Genomic DNA, 27,947 nt, shown 5'->3' with positions numbered 1-27,947 from the left:
ATTCATTGTTGGTTTGGCTCTGCACATGAGATTTGTTGAAGAAAAATATAGAAAATTGCCAGTCATGTCCTTTAACGTCAACCATAAACTGTTTCCTCAGTTGCTCTGCTGCTCCACAGCAGAGGATGAAACTGTTCATAACTGTTTACATGTGTAAAAACATTGTGTTTTGCTGAAGCATGGTGCCCAGCTGTCTTGTCCTGGATAAATAACAACTTAAAAAAAAAAATAAAAAACTGACATGACTCCAGTGAAGATAGGTTGTTTTTGAACCCAGAATGAACTGAACTAAGTCCTGCTTTGTTCTCAGATTATCCTCCATTATCATCATCATCATCATCATCATCACACCTTCTTCACCCTTTTGGCGGCGGCAGCACGCCTCCGGTTGATGGCTTTGGTGGTGACGCGGAGTTTACGGAGACGTAGCTGGCGCAGCCGGAGCTGCAGGTCCTTGGGGAGTTTTCCCCCCTTCGCCAAAATCTCCTTTAGCCTCTGCTTGGGCATCTTGGTGAGGCGGAAGTCACAGATGGTGGGGTAGAAGTCGTACATGACCTGGCAGGTTCGGGAGGAGGGGAAGTAGCCCTCTGCGCTGGCTGTCACCCGGTACTCACCAGGGTTCAGCAGTCGCCAGTAGTCACCATCAGCCACTGGAAGAGGAGATGGCAGAGGATGACGATTGTGAGCAGTGACCTGAAGTAATACTCAGGATATGATGAAAACAAACAATTTAAATCAAATACCATTACGTTATATGGCAAGGTGGAAATATATCTGTCAAATCCATTGGCTTTTGTACTGTTAAAACACTTAATTCAACTTATTACAACAATACATTTCTTCTTTTTCATATAGAAGTGTGCAAGGAAGTGCATCAATCAAATTAGCTTTAAAGATAACTTTAAATTGTTTATTTTGGATGAAAATTGATAAAGAGGAGTAAATATAAAACTACTTTTAACAGCAACTTGTACATTTGTTACGTGTGTACAGAATGTTTTCTTTATGTTTTCCAACTAAAAACTTTATTTAATTCATATCTCATGTGAGATGTAAGACTGTACCTGATCTGATGTGATGATCAATATCTTCAACCTTGATGATGGCGTCTGCGATACCAGCTTCTGTGTCTTTATCCCGAACCACACCTTTAATTCCTCTGTGGACCTAAAAAAAAAACATTAAAGAAAAACAATGAGCTATTACTGTTTTATCAGTGTTGTGGATATAAATTAGAAATTTGCTGGTGAATAAGTCACAAATAAGAGATATTGTAAACATTTTCATTTTGCTCTGAGATGTGACGTCACCCTGTTTGTTCAGGGAGGGATGTTTGCCTGACGGACGGTTACACTGTAACCCAGGTTCTCTGATTGGAGAGACTCTCCACCCTACATATTCTACATGTATGGGGACTGACCTCAATGGGGGCAGCTAATGTGGATTACTCTTTAAGACACATGACCTGTGGTTGCCATGCACTGATTAGCAACCCGTGGTTATATAAGCACCGTGCGTGGCCTCTCCACTTAACCTTGATTGGAATGCGTTTCAGAGCGGCTCTTAGCTGGAGAGATAGTCTCTCAATGCACACGTTGATGATGATCATCCTCCATTCTCAGCACAACGAACACACACACACAAAAAAATGTGAATGCTTGTGAACTGAGAGGAAAGTATGTCTATCGGCTGCAGCTGATACACTCAAGCCACACTTGGCCATGTTGGTGTAGCGATCAGCTGGGAAGCACACCGGCCACTTCCTCCGCCGAGGTTGAATTTCACGTGAAAAATTGGCTTTGCAAGCAGACCGGCAAAGCCCATGCCGCAAGCTGCCACGCTTCCACCAGCCTGTGTAGAAAAGACAATGCATCGATCCAGAGAGGAGCCAGTAGACCAGCTCTCTTAACACACACATGCTAAAACATGCACAACTCAAATGCTCTCAAGATACACACACATCTGACTGCTTGACCATGGAAATCAAGAAATCAGAGAGGCCACACATGAGTGGTGCTTATATAACCACAGGTCGCTAATCAGAGCGAGGCCACCACAGGTGATGTGTCTTGAAGAGTAATCCACCTCAGCTGCCCCCGTACATGTGGAATATGCAGGGTAGAGGGATCGTCTAGACATGATAGAGAGCAGAGTGTTTTGATATAAAAGAGAAAAAACACGTTTAAAGAAGAGGAACTAAAGATGAAAAGCAATAAAAGATTATTAAATGATCAACATCTTTGTAGATCTAAGCAGTAGCATCCAGACCTGCTCCATGTAAACCAGCAGAGACTCTCTGTTGTTCTCCCACTCAGTAGGAAGCTCGCTGGCGTGAGGGAATTTATCGCAGGACAACTCCACCGTCACCTCGAAGCAGTTGGTATGCAGGTAACTGAAATCATTCATACCTGCGACGACAGAACAAATACAGACATTGAATCTGTCCATTTCCACGCATTAACACAGGACATCCAATGCCACTTTGTGAAGTTTTGTTTCATCACATTACCGTTGGACTGCAGTGAAAGTGTCATCAGTCAGCCAGGTAATGAGAATACAAATATAGTATTCAACCCTTTCAAACAGTCTTTTTTTAATTCTTCCATTCATCTACCTGCCTCTCAAAGTCTCTTATTAGCTTCAAATGTGAATGTTTTGCACGTTTTTCTTTTTCAGAGTGACAACAGTTGTTTAAAAATGAAGTCAATATTTATGATGGTTTATACATTTATACTGTAGGTCTGCCTTGAAATATTAACTTACATAATACATTTATTAAAATGAAGGTGTCAAATATGAAAGCTCATTACGAAGCACTGATCCAACTAATATGCAGAATCTGAAAGGTTTTTGATGTGACTGACAATAACTATTTACAACAGCATCTTAAAATCAATAAATAACACAGGTATTATGCATTATTAAAGCTGTCAAATCATTTCTCTAACCTCTCTGTCTTATTAGAGGTCAAGAATGAACAACTACACTGAATTATTTATGAAAAACATCATAACTGATAACTAATATGTATGTATGTATGTATGTATGCACCAATAACTAGTATGATAGCACACCAAAAACAGGACTCTTCATATGTTGATTGACAGTAAGATACACCAATTAGTTCATGTGTAAGCCTCACTGAGAGGGTGAGGCTGACACCAAGCAAACCTCACCACCATCAATAGATATAATAATGATTTATTAATTTTAAAACTGTACAGATTTGAGCTTTAAATCAAATGAGATCCAGTTAAATTAACACATTCTTACTTCCTGGTACGTTGTGCCAGTCGGCTCCGTTGATGATGTTGTTGTATCTGAGGAAGTCCCTGTTGTGGCACGGCCGCCGGTCTGGGTTGGACATCATCTGGTTATATGAAATTAAAAGAACATGTTAAGTAGATAGTGGTGCCATCTGATCCCTAATTTGGTCTCTCTCCTGAAGATCAAGGTTTGAAAAATAAGAGTAGAGAGTGACAGGATGAGGACTATCAACCTGATTGGTGCTGGCGTACGCTGTGGCCAACCAGCGGAAGAAGCTCTCGTCAGGAGTGGGTGTGTGCGCGCGAGGCGCCCAGTCCTTGGTCATGTCATACGGATAGGTGACCACCACCTCTCCACCATGGAGGTTGGCACTTAGAACAAATGGGATGTTCTGCATCCAGTTGATGACAGCTCGAGTTTCTGATGCCACCTAGTGACGGAGATTTAGACAAAGAAACACAGTAGAAGAAGACAGACTTAACAACTTTCTAATAGAGGGTTTCTTTCATCATCATCATTCTAAAAAGGTGAACCATGTTCCCGAAGTTTTATGACCATATTCAAAGCTACATGGGCTTTATGAGACAATACCATTAAAGGTTGTGCAAGACAGTAGCCATGTTTCCATCTCATTTTCAAGTGAATTTTAAGCAAACTTTTGAAATGTTGCAAAAAATAAAAGAAGTAGAGGTTTGTGAACCAGAAGCAAAAACCATCGCCTTGGCCATTTATGAGAGAAAAATGGAGAGGGGTCTTTAGGAATTTGTTTAAATTGGGCAAACTGTAATGTTCTTTCATGTTCATGCTGTTGTTGCTACTAACAGCCATGTTTTCCTGTTTTATGGGAATATCCAGGAAGACGATGACAGCGGACACAGCTGATAAGTCATGAGTTAAATGTTCAGCAACACATTGTCTGTACTCGTGTCTTTTTTATATATGGCCACTGGAGGGCGCCAGAGTTGCAATTTTAAAATTCTACAGACCGTGGCTTTAATGCAACATGTAGCAACATGAGACATAATTTACTGGTAACAGTTTACTTTAAGTCGCCCTATTAGGCATTTATAAGCAGGTCTAAACCGTACTCTTTAATTTACAGAGACCCAACAATTCCTCTATGAGCAAGCACTTGGCGACAGCAGTAAGGAAAAACTCCCCTTTAACGGGAAGAAACATCAAGCAGAACCCGGCTCTTGGTGGGCGGCCATCTGCTTTGACCGGTTGGGTTGAGAGAGGAAGAAAGAGCTAGGAGGGAGGGGGAGAATATCAATATAGTGAATCACAGTTGTAATAATATAAAAATGTCCTTATATTCGCTTATAACTATATTTTAGTGTGTTATAAACCAACCATTAATGCTAAATAGGTGGACTTAAAGTCAAGAGTCACCCATTTATCAATTCAATTAATCACTAAACAAAATGAGACAATCATCAATATGTTTGGTGCTGCTGTTTCTATATAAATAGTATAAATAAATCTAATGTTTCTCAACTTTAACTTGAGACTGATTTTCCTACAAACCCTGTTCCTGTTGCATGATAATGTTTATGACAAACTGAAACACATAAACATGTAAAAAAAAAAATAATTTAAAGCTATGCTGCCTTTACAATGTTCTCATCAAATATGAGAGAAAACTAATCGGATAAAGAGCTAAAGAGGCAGGAACGGAGAGTTTTTATTTTTAGAAATAGAAAAATATTGGAAAAGAGGATGACAGATATTTGGAGCTGATTTTCAACACTTTTCTTTCCCAAATGTGGTATTTTGTATTTAAAACTTACAAAGGCCTCCTCTGAGGTGTATTTCTCAGGGATGGGAAAGTAGTGGTTGATGAGTTTGGAGTGGTCCGTCTCCAGCTCGATGGCGGTCCACATCCCTGAATTGAGGTCAGCAAAATTGTGGTTCATGTCAATACCTTCATAGCTGTAACGTCCAGTGGCCCAACCTGCCATCTCCGAGCCCTGAATAAACAAAGAAGGATGGAGCCTGTGAAGTTAGTCATGTTTATGTCTGGTCACCTTATTCATCTATAAAACACAATCTCGGACTAAATGCAGCTCCAGGCACCTCTTTAAAGGCTATCTCATATCCGTCGGGGTTCATGGAGGGCAGGAGGTGGATACGAGTCTCTTTGATCAGGTGGACGATGCGCTGGTTGCCTTGTTTGTACTCGTGGCACATGTACTCCATCAGATTGAGAAGAATCTCCCGGCCCACCACCTCGTTCCCGTGCATCCCTGCGACATAACGGAACTCCGGTTCTCCTGCAGGGGACGCCGACACACAGGGACAGGGTCTGATATACTGTACCATCTGATATTTCAATGCTTTTTTAATGCTGTTGCTGATGTGCAATGTCCAAAAATGGCCAAATGAGTTAATACAGATAGAATAAGGTCTATCTAAAACTTTTAAATCAAGACGGAGCAAGAAAGACTGCACAAGGCAAATGTTTTTAAGAATGCTCCAACAGCTGATAATTACAATGTGTTGTTATCACATCGGCCTGTCACATAATCACTCCAACATATATGCATATATGCACATGTGCAGTAAATATCACATGCAAAAAGGATGAAGAGTGTCCTTGAAATTTTCTGTGTTTTCAAAATACAGCTGCATGAAAGCCATGAAAGACCTGGAGCTGCTTCCTGTTCGGTCCACATACATTGCGCTGACAGGCAGCTCCTAAATCTCACACATCCTCCTCAAAACTGTTTACGAGGAAGAGTCTCAGTTCACTCTCCTGCTAACAAAACACTGTACACTGAGATGAGTTTCTCATTTAGTCGTTCTGAGATTTGGCTGATTTGGGTTTGTCCAGATTCTAAGCAAATAATAGCCCATAATCATCAGCAAGCATCTCTGTTAGGATACATTTCGTAATGCAGCTAGTAAATAATCCTTATTTATTTAGAAGTTTTTAGTTTGAAAAGGTCGGGTTTGTAAATGGGCTTCTATATTTAGAGAGCAACAGCGTAGAAATAAAGAGAGAAAGACATTCATAGTTCAACTGCGGAGAGGGAAGGAAGGGGCCGGGTGGGAAATATGACTACTCTGAATCCAATTTGCGTGTTTGGTTCTTGGAACCAAGAAAGCACCAAACCAACATTGATCTCTGGAAAAAGACTTTGAAGTGGATAAAACAATTATGTGAATCAGAAGAATGGAGGGAAAAACAGATGAAAACAAAAGTCTGCAAACAATCCGCAGAGCCATTAAAAAACACTTAAGACTCAATGATTGTTTAAACAATTGTTACCTTTCATAATCACAATTAGGATTACATAACAACACATTTACACGACTGATCAATCTATCTTCCACTCTCCCTCCTCTCGTCCATGCTGCCTTCACTGCCATGTGTTTTGGCGCGGAAACCTCTCCACTCTGCTGCCATGTGGGCTTAGCAGAGGAGGCCAAAGAAAACATTTGTATGCCTCAGAATAAACGAAGAGGAACTCAGCTCTGTACGGGTCTATGTTTCACACAGTGCTGGAGTAGTTTTGGAGGACTGGAGTACAGTGGCAGCCATTGTAGAAGTCCTATGTGACCCTCTGACCCCTGAAGCAGGATCTGGCCTTCATTAGATGAAATGATTCCTCCCACTGCAGCGCAACACGTGGTAGTTTTAGATAAAGAAGTTGAACTGCTTTTAATGCTGCTTTTTGAGTACTGAATTTGCTGCTGACAATAAATAATGGCACATTAAAAAAGTCAGGACAAAGATTTTTAGCTTTTGGTTGATGAAAATGTGGATCTTCCACACTTTAGAGACAAACCACGGTGAAGCAGATGTAGGCACATTTGGAAAGTTTTCTCTCACGTCTCGTCTCCTCAGTGTGTCTCACCCAGTTCGTGCTTTCCTGGGTTATCAGAGATCTCCATGACGTAGAGCTTCAGACCGGTGTAGCTCTTCCCGATGCTGTAGATGCGGGTGATGTCAGGACACGCCTCGTTCACCGATTTCATCAACTGGGGAAAGAAAAACAATAAAAAAAAGCTGTTCAGAGGAGCAAGTGAGATTGTGACTGTCATCTACCAGAAACTGCTCAAGTGTATTCAGAGCGGAGTTTGTGAGCTGTAAAAAAACACATTTTGTCATTGATTATTAATTTAATCAATTAAATGCACATCAGTGATGAATATATTGTAGTGAGGAAGCACGCTGCACATGAACATGGAGGCATGGGATTGAATCCCAGCAGAGGGTCTAAAATATTGTTTCTTACACATGAAAATGAAATATAAAAGCCACAAAAACATCTTGAAACAAAAGCTTAATAACAAAGACTACCGGAATTGACCTGACTCTCCTCTTATCAATGCCACTGTTGAATATTTGTGTCCTTCTGTCATCCAGGATTAATTTATGCAGTGTGGTTAAGTGTATAAATATAACGAATTCACACTAACAAACAAAGTAATGACTGGAGGTCTCAGCAGAGAGTATCTGTCCGGTGAGATTGCAGTGGCCAGTTGATTAAACTAAACAAATGATTAATATGCAATTATTATTTCATTAAATGACCCCTAGCTGCCTGAGTTGTGTTAAAACGCTAAATGAGTTTCCACATGTGGAATGTGGATCAGTGTTTGCCTCTGTGGACTGTTTCCTGACCCTCAGATGCCGGGCGGCATCTCCAAACAGACCGCTGGTAGTAGCAGCACAGTGAGGACGCTGCCTCGAAGGAGTGAAACCTCCCATAATATTTGTTCTACGGTCACACACTGAAACCAGACCACACACTCTGAGAGCTTTCTGGACTCACTGCAAAAAACAAAAACTAGCTGGTTTGTCAACATGGGACAGAGTTTTATTTATAAAGAATATTTCTTGATGGCAAAGCTTTAAGTCATACATGCCCACCTTTCTCATCTCCTTGTAGTTGTGGTGCCTGAAATCCAGTTTGTCTCTGGACTCCATCGGCTCCGTCTGCCAAGCGTAGATGTTATTAGGATCTATAAAATGAGAAAAGTGTGTGTGTGTTACAGTGGCCAAACATAGTGTAAATAAATGATAAAAACTGTTTCCAGCAGTTTGCCTCCTGTACCTGGGACCGTGCAGCCCAACACCTCTGCTCTCAGGCAGATATCACCCTGAGTCCCGTTCTGGTACCAGGTCTGTGGGTTGATGCGGATGTAACGCGCTACTGTGGAGGTGTTGAAAAGGGCGAGTACAGCTATCTCTGTGTTCTGGTTCCCTTCAAACACCTGAAACACAAGAAGACATGGTGAAATATGGAGAATTTAAGAGTCTTGTGGACAAGTGGTTGAAGATGATCATGATTTTTAGCTTCCGTTTGTGCATGTTCACCATCTTCTACTCTCTTTTGCTTCGGGGTGCTTTGTTTTTCTCTCTGAACACTTTTGAATACTTGTGTTATGCTCAACAAAATACAAAAAGACCTATAAAGTGCCTTGTGGGAAGATGTCTATTTTTACTCAATTGTTCCTATAAAACATTAAAACCTTTTTGAAAAACATCCAGTAAATGGATACAGTTATATAATGTTGCAGGCTACCGGTCTGACGCCCTTTGGAAAAAATCTTTGCATGATTGACACTTCACAGTCAGCTGTGGCTGTGGCAAACATGCCAGAAAGACCAGTAAAATAAACAAACCTAACCAAGTCTGAAATGTTTCCAAACCTGCATTGGCATCCTGAATAACCAAAGGGAAGAGGAGTTTCATAAATTTAACCTTCCCTCCTAACAAAAAGGAGGAACTTACAAGTGTTTGTCCCCTGCAGGATGTATACATAAGGTTGTAAAAGAAAACATTATTTTGTACAAAAGTACAGAGTCTTTCCTTCCATCAGTTCTCCATCATGGCAGCCTGTCTCCCATTTAAGTTTTCCTTTACAGGCCTTTGTTGGAATGATGGGAACAGCTTGTGGATAAATTACACTGTAATGACTTTCCCTTTCTTATTTTCTTCCATATACTGGCATTCAGCATCTGCTGCATGAGTTTCAACATGAAGCATTACGGTTAAAATGTAATCAAATTACAATTAAGACTCCAATTAAATTTGACCAAAACCAGTAAAACATGCCGTATGAAGAGCACCACGAGATTCTACTTCTGCAATGGGGAGAGTATAATGATATATTACTTCATACATATAAGTACCAACTTAGCAACTACAAGATGGTTACATCATATGTTCACTTAAGGTAGAGAGTTTATAATCTCTTGGTAATCCTTTATTTTATGGATCTCTAGTTGTGGTTTTTTTTATATACAAACTTCCAAGAAATGTTCCTAATAACTTGCTGGTATGTACAGTAGATGTTAATTTTTAGAAATTACCTAGAAAATAATTATGTAATTTCATACAACAGTTTAGTTTAGTTCAGTTGGTATAGTTGGTACATACACTCATATTTAACATTTAAAGACATAATTAGGAAATTAAGTAGTAGTTAGATGGAAAACAGAAAAGAGTGTAGGTAAATGAGTTATTAATAACTTGTCAATTCTTCATAATTATTCAACTTTCTTGCTAAACCAACTACCACTCTCTATGCTTTCAAATTTAGGGCTACAACAATCATTTTCATTGTCAGTTAATCTATTAGTTTTCCTATGAATTGATTCATATTTTAGTCAAGAACATGTTAGACAGTATTTACAGATGTCTTGTTTTGTCTCACCAACACTCAAAAATATACAGTTTACAATGATATGAAACAGAAAAAAGCAGCAAATCCTCACATTTGAGAATCTGAAGCCAAAAATGTGCATTTTTACTTGACAAGAGTTTTAAATTATTAACTGATTATTTATATACAACTAAAGGATAGTTTGATCTCTGCAAATACGTTGATGTTTACCTACAAGTCTGCTTGACTCGTAGCAGCTTTTTTGTAGCCAAGAAATTCCAATTCAATCTTTTTATTTTCAACTCTACAAATCAACACTTTGCCTTCTTTAGTGTGAAAACCAGTAATCTTCTGAGTAACCCTAGAACCTCTGTCAGCTTCAGACAGAACCACAGAACCACATGATTGAAAACACACCTGAACGCATATAATGACACATATTTAAACGAAAAAACAGGCAACATTGAAATTATTTATTTATATCTACATAAAATTAAAGGTTTTTTTCATAGATGAATTAGGACCAGCTGGGAATGAGTGGAGCGTAGTTGGCAAGTCATTTTAACATTTAACTCCTGAGCTGACGGAGGACGTGGGGAATGAGGAAGGGTGAAATGGATGGGTAGTAGGGTGTGGGGGGAAGGTAGTGGCTTCTGGGGTTAGGGTTAGGGTGGAATGGGGAACGGGAGGGTGTAGGGGAAGGATGGGGTTAGGGTTAGGGTGGAATGGGGAATAGGAGGGTATAGGGGAAGGTAGGGGTTGCTGGGGTTAGGGATAGGGAAAGGTTTAGACTTCCTTGTTAGCCAGTGTCCTCCATTTCCTCCTGATCCTGCCTGGTAGTTCCTGGAAGAAATGGTTCTTTTCCAGCTCGGTGTCTCCATCAGGAACTTCATCCGCAGAACATCCCTCATCCTGGGTGTCCTTTCCCTGGGCGTTCAGAGGGTCCTGTATGTTTTGCTGGAGCCTGGCGGCAGCAGACACCTTCCTGAGGCCTGCCATCACCTGGTTGGCCAACATCTGACTGAAGCGGCTGATGACGTTGTCGTACTTCTTGACCGACTCTGCCCAGTCGGCAGCAGATGTGGCGCCGCTTTGAACTTGGATCATGTGACCCATTCCCCAGGATGGTGGAGGGAAGAGGAGCGACGTCAGCAGGCGTTTCACAGCCTCCTCAACGAATAAGTACACCTCCTCGCTAGGAGTGATGACACCGACGGCACCTGTCGTCGGCTGGCTGAGGTCTGAATCGGACCGAGCGTTTCTGTTTGGATCCTGAGAGTCAGCCAGACTTTGCGCCTGCTTGTGAAACATACTGCTGACCTTGTCCGCCAGCAGCTTAGAGAACGTGACCAGCTTGTCGTGGCTGATCAGCTCTTCCAGCCTGGTCAGCGGTGCATCAGCACTCTGGCCGATGCTGCCATCTTGTTTCAGTGACAGCTCTGTTTCGCTCATGAAGGAGCTCACCACATCTGCCATGCCGCTGACCCTGGATTTTCGTGAACCAGTTTCCGCGCTGTGGATGCTGTGCACAGCAGGGTCTTCCTGGGTGTCCTCGTCTGTCATGTCCCTTAGAGAGGTAGACGTTTCCGTTTTGCACTCCAGTTTGTCTGAAACCTTTTTGTGGAAGTTGAAAAAGTTCTGCAGTTTCTCCTGCAAGCTGAGTTTCAGCACCAGTGCCGTGGAGGCTACTTGGTCCTCCGACACTGTAGTGTTTTCAGTCTGCTGCCACGGGAAGGTAAACCTTCTTGGCTGTGGCTGACACAGCTGATTTACACTGTTCACTACAGCGTCCAGCATCTCTGAGGCTGCAGAGTCCACTGAGGCCAGGACAGGTTCACATGAGGTGGACAGTGCCCTAAGGCTCTGTGGGGAAAACATGACCAGTAACCTCATGAGGAATCCCTTCAATACCGTCAGGCTGGTACAGCGAAACCTCCTGCATGAAAGGTCTTTGACGACCTCTGCAGGAGACACATTCGTTGGATACCCTATGTCCTGTAGATGTGACCCATCTCTGTTCTCAAGGTTTGCCTCCTCTTGTGTTTCATCCTCTCGGCTTTTCTCAAAGGCGTCTCTTACTTTGCCGGTAGAGCGCTGAAATTTCTTGTCAAGGTACCAGCAGCAGCAAAAGTAGCCCGATCCGAAGTCCTCCAAACTGTCCCGATCAAACTTGTCCAAACACTGGTCTTCTGTCTCTTCCTTGGTACATTTTGGGCATCTCATTTTGACGGCCAGGTGTCTCAGGATTCTCCCAGCAGCGCTTTCTGTCTTCACACCTGCCTCTCTCTTCTCTTGACAGATGGCCAAGCTGTCAGCCAAGGCCGAGATCACCTCCCCCGGTGCCGACTCCAAAAACTGATCGACATCCTGCCATGACGCCACCTCAGCGAGGGCCTCGCCCGCTAAGCCCAAGGACTTCATGGTGGCAGACATGACCTCAGCCACCTGTTCCTGGGCCGGTTCTGCTCTCGTTTCAGCAGAGCTCTCATGAGGCGGAGTGTAGGCAGCGAGTACAGACAGACCCTGGTTCACCTGCTGCACAACCTCCACCAGCATGCTTCTGGCAGGCGACTGGGAGGCGGAGCTGCCTAACGCCGGGGCCAGATTCTCCTCACTGACTCTAAAATACTTCTTGAGAGGATCTTCAGCGAGGTTTCTCACTATCACAGGGGAAGATCTGCAAACAAACAATCACTGATTAGTTCAATCACACAATCAGCAGTTGCCTTACTGATATCTGCTAATAAGTCCTTTTTTACAGACCTAAGGCTCCAGAACATTTCATCATTTCACCTGCATATTTGAGTAAAAAAAGAGTCACAGTCTCAAATAAAACAAAAACATGCAACAGCATTTTCTTTTAGCGCTGAAACCATTTTCATTACTGATTAATTTTTACGTTATTTGATTAATTGTTAAGTCTATAAAATTAAACAGGAAACAGTGAAAAATGTTGTTTGAAATTCCTCTGAGCCCCAGACGACATCTTAAAATGCCGGACCAACAAAGATACATACAAACTATACCAAAGATCAGCTGATTTTCACACAGGAGCATTTTTGCTTAATAAAAGAACAATTAATGGATTTTTCCCCATTGACTAATCAATTAATCAACTAATTATTTTAAGCACTATTCTCTCTTAATCAGGAAAACAACTCTACAGGAAGACTCATGTGCTAAAATGTCCTGCTGGTTCCTCTGTTTGCATTTTGCTTAAATCCACTGCTGTACTGCTAATGATTTTATTATTTGTTCATCAAATTAATTGTCTGAGTTTATTGATAAACATTTTAAAATGACAGTTTAAAAGGAATATCTTGCTTTAAAATCTATTTCATATTCTTTTATTATCATGAGTTATCAAATTAAGTAGTAATAATTTGTTAACAGACAAACTGAAGGATAATTTGTGATTCGGATGCCTATTTAGGACCCAAAAGGCTTGGACTGACCCTGACTACACCCTTTCCTGGCCTTACACATATAAGGATAGTTTAGGTATGAGGTGTATCTGAGTGGACTTTCCAACCTGCTGTCTTTGCTCCGAGGCCCCCCCTCGCTGTGATGGTGTTGCTCGCTTGATTTGCTGGCCGAAGCCTCTGAAACATCATCGGTCTGCAGACGGACCATCAGGGCCGGGACCAGCAGCTGGAACACCAGCTCGGACACCACCCTGATGATCCTCCTGGACACCCTGGCCATGTGAGCCTGAGTCAGCTGGAAGGAAAACGCACAGAAGCTGTTTGATATCGACTTCGCTGGACAGATTTAACTGCAGCTTCTGTCTTAAAACGTTTCCAAAACCAGAAATAAGATATTGAATTATTTCAACTGCTTTAAATTCACTAACAGAACCTGTAAATTTAATATCTTTGAACACATTTTGAGCACTTTTCATACTAAAATTACTGTTTTTAAAGTGTTAAAACTGTATAGATCTTGGCAAAATGTATGATTTATTTTAGAAAACAGTCCCAAAATGTTAAAAATCAAGAGATCAAAGGTCAAGTTTATGTTACAGTAAGGTGTGTGTCCATCATGAGATGATTTTCAAAATAAGACATCCACCATCTGAGAAAAAAACCTGCACATACAGAATATCTAGGAAGACAAGTCTGGTATTTGTGTCATAAAGTGAAACTCCACCCAAAATATGCAGTTGAGGCAAAAAAAGTATTAGTTTTGTTATGTTGTTTTCCTTAATATTTGAATTGAAACAACACTTATGAGCTGAAGTGTTGAGTTCAATATAATAATTGCAACCTTTTTCATATATTCAGTAGTTCCCCAATTTTAGGGGACATAAATTTATTTAAATAAACATTTATTTGGTTGCAAATCATTTGCAGTGTGTGAATAGTTTTAAGTTTCCAACTTACAGACATCAGGAGACACCACAGACAGATTTTGGGAGGAATTTCACTGTAGAGAGCCGGTTGGAAAAACACATTTTCATTCTTCTCCACTAAAACACATTTCCCAGGACTCACCAGGTACTTCTCATATTAAAATAACTGTTTTTTAAGTGTTAAAACTGTATCGATCTTAGATTTAATAAATTAATTAATTAATTAAAAAAATAGAAATCATAATCTGTTCAGCAGCGCTGCTGAATGGATTCATCTGTATTTGGGACTTTTTGCTTTAAATTCTCTAAACAATAACACACAACCTCGAGCTATTGTTGGTTTCTGTAGCTGAAAGTGTTAAACTATCTACTTCATTATGACTTCAGACTTTAACAGAAACCAGACTTTCTGTAAAAATGCTCAGACATATCAGGTGTGTTGTTGTTACTTACTGGTTCTCTCATCCTCTCCCGGATTCTTTCCCACTGTTGGTCCTGCAGGCTGTTGATGAAGGATGAAAGGATGTCGGAGCAGAGTAGCTCCTCTTCCTCCCCCTCCTCCTTATGGAATATTATATCATTCAAACAGGTGTACTTGAAAACATGGTTTTATATCTGTTTACAGTTTACAAAACTTAGAAACATAAATGTACAAGTTTACAGAAGTAAGGTTACACATATAAAACCCGGTTTTCAAGTAAACCTGTTTGAATGATATAATATTAAATACCTCGTCGCTCAGCACCATCTCTGCCAGAAATGTTGTCGCCGCTGCCCGTCGCTCACTGCGGGATGCCGGTAAAAGCAGCGAGCGCGTGCCGGTGCTCCGGTCCACACGTGTGTGTGTCTCACCGCCGCCCTCCATCGTCTCGTGGACACCCGCGAGCCGCAGAGCGAATGTGGGGAGGTGGTCCCGGTGGGTGTTTGGATTAACTAGCTAAACATTGGACTTTAAAAATGGGACACTTCTGTTTGTTTCTGTTTGTAAACTGTGTTTGTTTTTTTGTTTTTTTTAAAGAATGACCACGATCGATAAGTGTTTATTATTGTAACCATGGCGACGAAGCTCCACTACTTATTTTGACTCAAACCAAAATGTTTCTCTAACTCCAACAGGCTAGTTATGTTAACCCAAACCATAATCTTTCAATCTTTCAGTCAGTTTTAAAACAACAGACAGGAGCCAAAATGAACATGTTTTTCTTGCTGTAATCATCCCTCCTGTTCATACTGACCATTACAAGATGAACTTTCAATGTAAATGATGGAGGACAAAATCCACAGTCCTTCTGTGCAAAAAAAAAAATACTTAGGAGTTTATCTGAAGCTAACATGAAGCTTCAGGCATTCAAATGAGTCAAATCAAGTAGATATCTTTCAGTCTTTTTGGCGCCAAAGTCCTTCGTTTTGTTACTATACTTTCACCACAGCTCAACAGGGAAACAGTGTCCGAGGAAACACAAAGAGGGAATTTGATGCTAAAAAAGACTGTAAATGTGTCAGATATCCACTTGACTAACTCAGACTACTGAAGCCTCATAAGCTTCACATCAACTTTTAAATGCATTTTTTCATAAAATGACTGTGTGGACACACTGTGGATTTTGGCCTCCATCATTTACATCGAAAGCACATATAAAAGAGGATCTTTTAATAGCCAGTATGAACAGGAGGAATGATTACAGATTGCACAGGTTGCATTTGATTTACATCTTCACTCTCCAGCTAGTTTTATTGTAGGGAAAATTATAACTTTATCATTCTTGTTAATACATGGAGGTGACCTCAATTGGAAGCGGCAGCACTTGGAAAGTGAAATGTGGAAGTGGGTAAAATAAATGAAAGAGAATCAGAGTAGATCTAATGATTAAAAAAAAAAAAAAAACAGACTTACAGCCTCTTCAGTCCCGTTCATACACGGCTTCCAGACCACAGAGTCGTTACTGAACTGCACCTTGTAGGAATGAACCATGTTCCAACTGTGTGAACAAGACGTATGTAGTTATTTAGTATCACATGTGATGCACACACACACACACACACACACACACACACACACACACACACACACACACACACAAAAACCGTGCAGAGGAGCTCGGGTCCAAAATCCACCAATTAAGAGAAAAACTGCACATACATATATCCAGGAAGACAAGCCTGGTATATGTGTGATACTCTACCCAAAATACACATTACTTTTCATATATAGTTTCCCACTTTTAGGGGACATAAATTAATTTAAATAACGTCTTTATATTTAGAATCTGCATATTATTTGCAGTGAGTGAATATGTTAAGTTTCCAACTTACAGACATCAGCAGACAGACTCTCTCAGGCCTGTTCTGCAGTCATTCATTTCTATTTTATTACCACCTTTCAAATCTACGTGGGTAAATGTTTGAAACTTGAATGATAGCCTTTGGGGGGAATATCACTTTAGAGAACTGGTTTGAGAGACACATTTTCATTCTGCTCTATGAAAATACATTTCCTAGTGTTCAGTCAGAAAATGGTGACTTCCAGTACTGACCTCCAGATGGAGTTGCGACCCTGCAGGATGACCCCAGTGAAGCGAGTCGGCCGCAGAGCGTCGACCTCGAACCACTGGTTCTTGTCTCTGTACTGAGCGCACCAGGCTCCATCGTAGATATCTCCGTCCTCTATGCCTGACTGCAACACACACACACACAGGAAACACATCATGTTACTCTGTAGATAGCTTATAATATATTAAACTTTTGGTTTGCCGTCAGTCTGTTTGGTTACCTGGATGTTGAGTCGGCCGCGGTGGGGGCCCAGACCACGGCGCTTGTAGGACGATGCTCTCAGCTGAGTGTCTTTGACCCTCAGTGACTCCAGACCCAGCGGAGGACATTCTGACACAGTCAAGAGATGTTTATTTACCATATGAACATCATCATATCATGTCAGTAAACAGCAGAGTAGCAAAGTAAGAGAAAGCCACGTTTCCAGAGGTAAAAGTCAGACTAGTAGAGCGTTGGCATTTAGATGTTTATTAAACATCTGTTCAAGCATCTGCACAAACAATGAAAGACTGTTTTGAAAAGAAAGAGATTGCAAGACTTTTTTTTAGGAAAGAAGCCAACTACAATACCCATAGAGCATTGTGGCATCAAACCTCTGCACTGCTTTAATGGAGGTGTTTAAGCTTTCTTGAACTTGTTCTGGATTTTTGATCAATCTTGGATCAGTTCCACAACTAATAGTGCTGATAACAGCCATAACATCATCTCCATAACAGATGAAAGTCATGGCTGCTGTAGCGTTTAGTGCCATTAGACAAACAAAACTGGTGGGGGAGAGTAAAAAAAAAGTCAAATTTCAAAACCAAACTTCAACTAGTGCAAAGAAAACTTCTGGAACCAGCATCTCCACATACTTCACTGCTCTGTATAGTATCACAGTGTATGCAGGTTTGCACACTAAATGCACTGCAATTACACAAACACACTCACATGTACATATATAATGTTGGACATATGTACGCAAACTTGACCTTGTGAGAGGAGAAAAAGATTTGTGTTTCTATGTAGGTTAAATGGTGTACAATGCGCAGGCATTATGTAGCAATAAAGGAGATTTGTCACATTTTATCAATGTAACAAATGACAGATGAGAAAAAAACATGAATAAATGAAGATATAACAAAATTGCAGATTACAAGGTTATATATATATATGTATATAATATGTGTCAGACAGCGCTCTCCACCACCAACATTCAAAACCTATAATTTCTGTCTTTAGTTGAATATTTTTACTTGTATTTGAGTATTTTTTATGCTGAGATGTTGAAACTTTTACTCTTCCGACACTGATGTTTCTAAATATCAAGCCAAAGAAGCAAGTTTAAAATAAAAGTGAAAAGGAGGGCAGGAAAGAGAAATGTTGAAATGTCTTTAAACGTGTCCAGCGTCCTCTAAAGCCGCTGACAGACTCTCGTTGTCTGAAGGGTTCAGCTTGGTTCAAACTGCCTCCTCCTGCCAGGAAGCTTTACTGGCTGCTAAAGAGTCTCCGGCCAAAATATAGAAGCAGTATAAATTAATTCTAAATGTAGGTGGTGTTTAGTATTTAAGGACCCTTCCCCCCTTTTTGCCTTGTAGTCCTGCAGGATCTCTGCTGAGCTGGTTGTGACTCGAAATGTTGCTCAGCTTCTAAAAAAAGTAATGTCTCTTTGTTGCAGTTGACCGCTGGATCCCTGCCAAACCACAGATTTCTGTTGAAACTACTGATGTTGAGCCAGAGAAACTTGGCAAACATACAATGATGCCCAGAAGATAATACCATTCAAGTGATTGTACAGTGAAGCAGCTCATAACTCAGCTTATCTGGGTAAATAAATTCTATAAGGAGAGAAACTCTTTGTTTCTTTTGGGGGCAAATCTTCTGAGCACTTGTTGGAACTGAAATATAAAGTTTTTTTTATAGGAAGAAGGTCATTATTATGTGTCTTTAATGTTCTCTCAAAGAGAAGGTAAGATAAGGAACTTAAATCTAGTATTTAAGTACGTCTCAGCAGCCCCATCTCTCCTGTTGATCTCACTTATCACATCTCTCTCCTCTCTTTAAAGGGTGACTCCATCTGCGTTTTTTTTTCCATGTTGGTCAAATAGAAACGCCTCCTTATCTGTTAGTCCTCCCTCCCACCCGACACACACGCCCAGTTTGCTGGTAGTGTCTTCCTAACATACTCCCTCGCCGTATGTTAGAGCATGAGTTCACACCGAATTCTGCTCTGATCCGGAGCAGTTTGCCAGCGGGAGCAGAACTCAGGGTTTATTTTTCAATCTTTGAGCAGCAGCAGCAGTGAGAGCTCAGTCTGTCTCTGTGGCTACTGGCAAGGCGGGCTCTTTATATCGGTTTATATGTAGCAACGTCATGCAGAAACCTACATCAGGTTACGTGGGAAAAAGTTTTTAGAAGGGTTCGGGAGGTACTTCGAGCACAATATGAATTTTCAAATATATGGAACACTACTGGGAAATTACAGAATGATGTAAAAACTTTAAAAAAAACCCAAAAAATAATAAATCTGCCCTTTAAAAATGCTGTAATAATTGTGCAACATTTCAAGTGATTCAAACTCACGAGTAGCCAAGTCAAACGTTAAGGCACTTTACTGAGACCAGTTCCAAGAAAATGGGTGTGAGCTTTGGGATTATGAAAGAAAACTGAATAGTAGGTTATCATTTGATGTGTTTCTTGAATATATCATACATGTTACAGATAGTTTGTGTTACACACCTGTTCTAAATCCCTCTGTGCTGTGTCTGTTCTAAACTTAGTCCTTTGTTGTGTCAGATGAAGCAGTTGTGTGTTCAACAGTTAGTTTATTCTGTTGTACTTTTAACTGAGCCAGTGATAAGATAAACTATAGTTATGTAGATGTTTATGTGTTAATCTGATAAGGTTAGTGTGGTTTGTCCTTAATTTAATACGGGACTAATGTTATTTTGTGATGTTACTTGGAGCATGTTTGAGTGCTGTCATATATGGTCGTGGGTTAGTTGAACTTTTGACTTGTGTTTCTATCTGAGGGTTGTTTGGCTGACCTGTAAGGTTAGTAGACACATGTTTTAAATTCTGCACAAGTAGTATTTAAGGGACTGGTTAAGAGCCAACTTTCCAGACAAAGAAAAGATAGCTAGGTGGAACAATGATGCATTATACTTCTGATTGTATTATTTGATTACATTATTTCATAACCTGACAATGCTCTCTTTGTGTGTTTATTGAGTGATTACAGGATATGTGCTGGTGGCCTTTACTGATAGATTGGTATTAAATTTGAAAATCTAGTTATAAAAAAACAATTCTGCCAAAAATGGCCTCTACAAAAACAAATGACGGAGGAGAACACATCTCTTTCTGGTGGTTGAAACTCAAGTTGTTACTGGAACATAAATCAAATCAGAGCTGTTCATCAAAAGTGAATTTCTTGCAAACTGTCACACTCATTAATTTGAAAAGTGTTCTTAATATTTTGTCCATCTCATTAACTTACATGAGGGTGACAAAATATTAGGAACACTTTTCAATATAATGCACTCCAGTACATCACCACCACCCACTACGACCTCAATAATACACATATTGAAAACTGATTATCCATATATACAAGAAGGGAGATTAGTCAGGCTTTTTATAGGAAAGCAGAGATTTATAGCAGAGTTTATATTTTATTTCTGCCTCCCTTTTGAGATCAAATAGTTACACGTTCTCCAGGGCTCGTAAAGGTGATTTGGGCCTTTTGAATAACAATCCTGTCTCTTTATCAAGACTTTATTTTTCTTATCACGGTCATGGTGTTTTTGCCTCCAAACCTGCCCTGCATCAGCCTCGTCAGCCCCGCCCTGCTTTGCCTGCACTCCCGAGTCTTAAATAAAGATAAATTCTTCGCCTGCTGTCTCCACCTGCTCCGCTCACTGTTACACAAAGAGCATTTCATCTTTTCACAAGCCTACAAAGTCTCTCCTTCATTCTGCATCATAACAGCGTCCTGTTTGGCTCAGTTATCTGGAGGAAATACTTCCCTTCTGAGTCTCAAGCTGCTGATCCAAAAACCACCAGATTCTTTCACCAAAATTATATTTATGGCAGACTTTAAAGCAGCTTTTAGACCTCCGTGTTGGATAATAAAGTCTACAGAAAATACTAATAGAACAGTTACAGTTGAACAATTCAAATATGAAAAATTCAAATGATTAATAAAATGTTTGTTTCTTTGCCCACAAGTAGTAAAGGATTATTAAAAGTGACACAGGGAATAAATATGTCAGTAATTGAGCATGATAAGTCTAAAGTTCTCCAAAAAGAACAAATAAATAGATCAATAGGCAACAAAAAAGTAACGAATATAACATTTTCTCAGTATTTATATATTTGCTTTGCTACAGTGCTGCAAGCCTCCTGCAGCTGCTGATATGCTGCTTTAGAGGATGAGTATCATCAGACAATGCAGCACGTCTTTCCACAAACTGCAGGAGGTTGCTTTCTTTGCAAGTCGAGCAGAGAGCTCTTTGATGTGAGTCTGCACTGACTGGACGACGGCCGCGTCCACAACTGGATCCTGCATTAATATGACGGACTCCAGCAGAAACTGGGTCTTTCAGCATGACCTTGCAAACTTTCTTTGTTCTCTTCATGTCTGAGCGGAAGCCTTCAGCTACAGCGAGCCCCTCCAAAGTCTGGTTCACCATTTTCTCTTTGTGCGTGTGTGACCCACTCCTCCTGGTTCAGATTCTGGAGAACAACCGGACCTGGTTCTAACTTTCTGCTTCGGTTATAGACTCACAACCTGACAACCTGAAGAAGCAGATGTATCAGCAGACTCTGTAGTTGCTGGTTCATTGTGTTTTCATTCTCTAAGATTATCTCTTGTGTATCTTCAGGTACAATGTTTGTTTGTGACTCATCCATAGTCCACTATGCTTACAAGTCTCTGGTTTTGTTGAATCCGGGAACTTCTGTGCAGTTAATGTGTTCTAAAAGGCTGGATTACTGATCTACGTCACATCACAGACACACACACACACAAGTATTTGTAAGACATGAGCTATGTATATATACATACACACACATTTACAAGAACCGATACACAAAGAAGCTGGAAAACCAATTTCAGCTCTCTGGAAGATGAAACTGAGACATGCAAAGCAAACAGACTGTACAGGATAAACTACACTATGACACCAAACCTCCACATCATGGCGTGTGTGTGTGCATGTTGTTTATATTACCACAATGTTAATCATGAATGAATCATAATGATTGTCCTTAGAAAGTAGCTCAGGTTTGTGTGAGAGGGACAGAAAGTGAGTGATAGGAAGAGAAAAGTGGACAAATATGAAGTTAAAGGCAGGAAGACAAGGAGCTTGTTTGACTACAGGCACTGTGCAGGAAACATGTCTGCAGAGGACAGTGAATAGAGATACGGGACATTTTGTGGCCAGCAAGCTCTCTGATGATCTTTTCTATTGTGTATCAGGAAGACTGGCAGCTGCTCTACCTGTGTGATTAGTTTTCAGCAGTAAAGAAGTAAAACCTTACTGAATACAGTACTTTTGTATGACAACAAAATATAAAATCTCTAAATAGATCCAATGAAATCTCCAAAGGGAGACGTATTGGATATATACCCTGAATAATGTATCTCCTCATGGATTGAAAGATGATTTTGACATTAGACCTTTTCAGTCACTTTGACCTCCCTGTCTTTTTTTATATTTAAATTATATTACTGTTATGTATATGTTACTTAGGTCACATGATAAAGGCCTGTGAGTTGAGATTATTTTGTCACACATACATTACAGCGTGCTTACAGATGGTAATGCCATCAAAAAACTTTTTTTTTGTGAATCCGAAGGAGCCCTTGATAGTAAAATGGTTTGGAACTAATATACAGTACTGTGCAAAAGAGTTAGGAATTAAAAGTGAAATGAAGATGCTTTCAAGAATGCCATGAATAATTTTTATTTATCTATTAACTTCATATAAAGTTGAGTAAACAGAAGAAACCTAAATGAAATCATTATTCGGTGTGGCCAAGCTGTTCTCCTCGGTACACCTGCTGTTTTTCAGGTACTCGGCAGGTCGGTTGTTCCTGCATCTTGGAGAAGTCGCCACAGTTCTTCTGTGGATTTCAGCATCTCAGCTGCTTCTGTCTCTTCATGTTAATCCCAGACTGACTCCATGATGTTGAGATCAGGACTCTGTGGGGGCCAAACCATCTGTTGCAGGACTCCTTGTTCTTCTTGTCACTGAAGATTGTTCTTTATGACTCTGGATGTAGTTTTAGGGTCATTCTCTGCACAATAAATTTGGGACCGATCAGACGCCTCCCTGATGGTGTTGCGTAATGGATATGAATCTAAAGTGCCTAAAACTTTTGCACAGTACTGTATATATAAATGTAAGATATGAATAAACTAATTTCATAGAGCAATGCTGGCAACAGATAAGAGAAACTACATCACCTATGATACTCTTTTGACTGAATATTTACAGTGTTGGTGCAGACAGAGGTGAAGCTGCTCCCAGTCTTCTCAGAGATTTGTTTTTAGGTGAGTCGCAAATCGCAGCAACGATGATTTAAAACAGCAGATTAAGTCAATTCCTATAAAGGTTTAGATATACAGTATGTCTCCCATCAGCACTGTGGCGTGGTAGGGGAAACACCAGTCTCATCAGAAAAATTAACACTTAATAGTGTTAATTTAGCAAATAGTTTTAAGGTTTGTTTGATGCTACTGTGGACGGGGTTTACCTGAAAGAATAATTCAGTATCCCAGCAAGTTTCAGTATTCCCAGGAAAGTCTTTTTAAGTTGATCTTGAACAAACATCTGGATCAAAAATGTTCTCAACTAAGACCACTTGAATTGTTCTGACAGTAAACCCCACATGTTTAAAGCAGATGGAAGCACTGAAAACTATTTGCTACTAATATCTGACTGACTGATTGACATACTGTATATATATTGAGGCTTATCCTCATACATACGTTCGACTGTCTCCTTGGTCACTGATTGGCTCACACTTTTTTTGACCTGAGGTTTGTCTTTCTTAACAACCTTTGGCTTCTTGGTGATGACTTTGGGTTTCTTCGGGACCGTTTTGGGCTTCTTTGTTACCTTAATGCTCCTGATGGACCTCTTTTCTACAAAAACGCAAACTGTTTTATGCACAGCAAGACACATGCATACCTTATAGTATTAGACTTTATACATTTGTTTATATATATAGTTTAATATACCAAGAAAAACTGTTTTGCAACTTAAACTTAACTTTCAAATAAAACAGTTTGACATTTTGGAAAGTATGCTTATTTTCTAACTTGCAGTTAAATGAGATGATACTGCTTTTATCTCTTTCCATTAAATATGAAGCTGGTTATCTTAGCTTAGCATAAAGACTGGAAACAGGGGTAAACCAGTAGCCTGGTTAAAGGGGACGTATCGTGCACATTTCAAGGTCTGTATTTATATTCAGGGGCTCTACTGGAATATTCTTGCATGATTTACAGTTCATAAAACTCCTTATTTATCTTATACTGGCCCTTTATGTAGCTCTTCAGTTCAGCCTCTGTCTGAAACAGGCCGTTTTAGCTCCTGTCTCTTTAAGGCCCGCCTCCTGATGAGCCCGCTCTGTTCTGATTGGTTAGTTTCCTGAAGCTGCCCCTTGGCAGACTTCCGCCAGCTAAGAGACTAAGTCAACAAACTGTAGTAGTAAGATTTTTACTTCTTTTTCTCGTTCTTTACTTGAAATGGAAACTTCTCAAATATGTTCGAGCCCAAATTTGAAATATGTGAGTGAACAACTCATAGTACAACTTTAGCAACAAAGGCTACCGAATCAACAGCAATTTGTGGGCATGTGCAAACAATATGATGTCATCACGAGGAGGAAGTAGTGTTAACATTGCAAACGAAGCGATCAGAACAGGCTGAAACCCTGACTTTTGACTTACAGGGGGCATTTTTAGGTTTTACGTTCACCTCAAGTTTTGGAACTTTGACTATGTTTAACATAGACATCATTACAGTATATAAATGACAGAAAATCACAAAAAGCATGTTATATCCTTTTCAAAAAAATCTGACTACCAGCGTCTCTGAAGTTCACTAATAGTCTGTTTTTACGCTTTGATTTTGTACAGATTAAACAAACAATATACATCATTACAGAATAGCTGGCTAGCTGTTTCCCCCTATTGCCAGTCTTTATGCTATGCTAACTGTCTGTAGCTTCATATTTAAAGGACAAAGATAAGAGTTGTATTGATCTTCTTGTCTAACTTTCGGAAAGAAACAGATAACATATAAGACTTTATTATTGATCCCACAGGGGAAATACACGTTACAGCTTACAGCAAAACTGATAAACAACTCTTTGAATGAAATGAATAAAAAAATTAAAGATTAAAGAAATATAATAATCATATTTCCCAAAATGTCAAATTATTCCTTTAACATTGGTTGGGGTCCACCTCCAGAGGATGCTGTAGGGCACATCAAGCAGCACAAACATGCTTTCAAACCTGAGACTGAATTAATTAATGTAAATGCTGCTGTGGGGGGAGTTTTTGGCTGCAGATGTTTGCATCTATTTACATTCAGCTCAGTGTGTAGATGAATATACAGTCTGCCTGCATGACAAACATTACACATGATCGGTCTTACAGAGTGCGAGGGGTCTCTTTCTTGTTTTTTTTTCTGCCTGAGGCATCACACCAAGCATCTGGTTTTCATCAGCAGAAAACACAAGGCTAAAATGTCTCACAGCACACAGCGTAGAATGTGGAACATCCTCCCCCAACCCTCGGACACTGACTCTCTGACCGCAGATATGTAGACCAACAGAGAGCTTTTTTACCCGGCGAATCTAAGAAGCTTTGAGGAACCTTGAAGGATTCTTTGGCTTGAAGTTGAAACCTTGAGGCTTCAATATTCAACTGCATATCAATGAGTCATGAGCCTTGAGGTTTTGTTTAAGAGATCTTTTACATATTTGAGTTCGGTCTAGTAAGAAACCCACAGAGGAGGATTATTCCCAGAACCCTGACAGCTGTGAGTTTGGATCTGTTTTTAAAAGATATAAACAAAAAAAACACATATTCCTCATATTAGAGTTTTGGTTTCTTTGTTCACAGAGAAGGTCAAGAGAGCACATCTTTACGCAGAATGTTACATCACGGCTGTTTCGTTTTATGAGGAAAGTAATGAGACGCATGAAACCAATGAGCAGTTGACAAAGTTGTAAAAAGTACATTTAGTACATTTAGGCTGATTAATTTAACTGCCCTCATGGAAATATTTCCATGAAGTAGTAATCATACAACAAATCTCACAAAAAAAACATAAATCCTTAAAGGAATATTAAACAAAGGTTTTAGTGTTCAGTTTGTTCACTGTAAAGTTATTATTTCCATCATTGGAGATCAATTAAAGACATTTAAACTTACAAAAATACAATTTTGATATGCACTCACCAAATTCCAAAGGACCTTCTTCTTCTTCTTCTTCTTCTTCAGCTTCTTTTCTGGGAGCTACTTTTTTATCACTACCTTCAGTCTGACGTTCAGTTGTTGCTGTGGTCGTGGGGGGTTTAGTTGTTGACTTACTATAAAGTCCTGTGGTGGGAACATTAGTGCTGTTTCCTGTAGAAAAACTGCTCACAGTTGTAGTAAAAGTTGCATCTGAATCCACAGTGGGTCTCACTGCAGAGTTGTCATCAGCAGGTCTGGTGGAAATCAGAACAATTGATCCATAATGTAGAAATAAAAGCAAAGTGAGGTGCAGAACTCTTGCCATAGTAACTCTTCCCTGCAGAGACCCTCTAACACTAAACACTCATTCAACCTCCCTGACCTGCTGCTCTGCAACGCCGTCAAGACACCTGCAACGCAAAAGCAACTTCCGGTCACAGAGTTTAAAAATAAAAGACATACTTTTGTGCAGATAATATTAGGTAGAAAAAAGAGTGTTTAATTAAGATTCTGTAGAAAAGAGAGTTGAAACAATTTGTTGATGAAGAGAAAAGTAAGTTTAATAATTGATAAATAACTGCAGTCTTTTTTTCAGCAAAAATACCCCAAATTTATCTGATTCCAGTTTCTCAACTGTAGAACTGCAACGATTAGTCGATGAACAGAAAATTGATCATGGACTCCAGGAAGACTAGCTGTGCTTTAAGGCATGGCTAATGGGTATCCTAATAAATAAACAAACACATAAACAAATATCAGCAACTATTTTGATAATCAACTAATTGTTTCAGTCATTTTTTAGGCAGAAATACCAAACATTTGCAGGTTGCAGCTTCTCAGATGTGAGGATCCGAAGCTTTTCTGTGTCCTGAACTGAGGCTGAACTGAGGGGCTGCAATAAAGTGTCAGTATAAGATAAATAAGGAGTTTTATGAACTGTAAATCATGTGAAAATATTCCAGCAGAGCCCCAGAATATAAATACAGACATCCCAGAATATAAATATAGACCTTGAAATATGCACGAACGTCCCCTTTAACTTTTGGACAGAACCGGTTTACCTGACAGTAAACTGAATATCAGACTGTATATTATTATAATTATTATAATATAATATTCGACTGTTGATCAGACATTTGAAGACATCAACATGGGCTCTTAGAAATTATAACATATATCGCATTTTTCACTATTCACTGATATTTTATGGATAAAACAATTTATTGATTAATAAGAAAATCATCTGCAGATTAATTGATAATGAAAATAATTTGTTGCAGCCCTACTGAAATCTGAAAATTTGCTGCTTGTCTTTGTCATATATAATAGAAAACTGATATATTTTGGTTTTTGACGGATAAAACAAAGAATATGAAGATGCCATCTTGGGCTCTGGGAAATTATGACGGCCATTTTTTTTTTTTTTTTTTTTACTATTTTCTGATATTTTATATGATGATACAATTACTTGCGATTATTACTTGAACTGCTGGTGAAAATAATCATTACTTGCATACAGAAAGTCATACCCTATAGGCTACAGCATAAAAGGCATGTCAGCTATCATAACAAGTAAGAGTTTAAAACATTGAGCTCATTATAAAACTACACGTGGATATGATGAGATGGAGAATCTGTGATAACTTACATTAACTTACATTAGGTAAATAAGACAAAAATACATAGTGTCATTATGAGCAG

General features: G+C 39.7%; 2 protein-coding genes across 3 annotated transcripts; both read right to left on the bottom strand.

The window, feature by feature from the left end:
• LOC122990196 (probable carboxypeptidase X1) lies at positions 1-26,794 on the bottom strand. The gene is made up of 14 exons (XM_044363390.1): positions 26,250-26,794; positions 17,006-17,115; positions 16,770-16,909; positions 16,130-16,214; positions 8,331-8,490; positions 8,147-8,238; positions 7,128-7,251; positions 5,344-5,540; positions 5,058-5,237; positions 3,500-3,697; positions 3,274-3,370; positions 2,269-2,408; positions 1,065-1,167; positions 1-650 (listed from the first exon to the last, which is right to left on the bottom strand). Exons 1-14 carry the CDS (start codon positions 26,569-26,571, stop codon positions 346-348), a joined length of 2,253 nt encoding a protein of 750 aa, XP_044219325.1. The 5' UTR covers positions 26,572-26,794; the 3' UTR covers positions 1-345.
• On the bottom strand, positions 10,325-15,388 carry LOC122990194. 2 transcript variants are annotated; one of them, XM_044363389.1, is made up of 4 exons: positions 14,966-15,388; positions 14,689-14,793; positions 13,417-13,604; positions 10,325-12,561 (listed from the first exon to the last, which is right to left on the bottom strand). In XM_044363389.1, exons 1-4 carry the CDS (start codon positions 15,098-15,100, stop codon positions 10,671-10,673), a joined length of 2,319 nt encoding a protein of 772 aa, XP_044219324.1. In that variant the 5' UTR covers positions 15,101-15,388; the 3' UTR covers positions 10,325-10,670. The 2 variants fall into 2 exon arrangements, with proteins under 2 accessions (XP_044219324.1, XP_044219323.1); XM_044363388.1 differs by having other exon boundaries at positions 14,689-14,796; positions 14,966-15,386.
• Positions 26,795-27,947: the final 1,153 nt, after the last annotated feature.

The sequence above is a fragment of the Thunnus albacares genome, chromosome 10 (assembly GCF_914725855.1).
Source record: "Thunnus albacares chromosome 10, fThuAlb1.1, whole genome shotgun sequence".
Taxonomy (NCBI): Eukaryota; Metazoa; Chordata; class Actinopteri; order Scombriformes; family Scombridae; genus Thunnus; species Thunnus albacares.
This window is presented reverse-complemented; position numbering and strand designations above follow the sequence as displayed.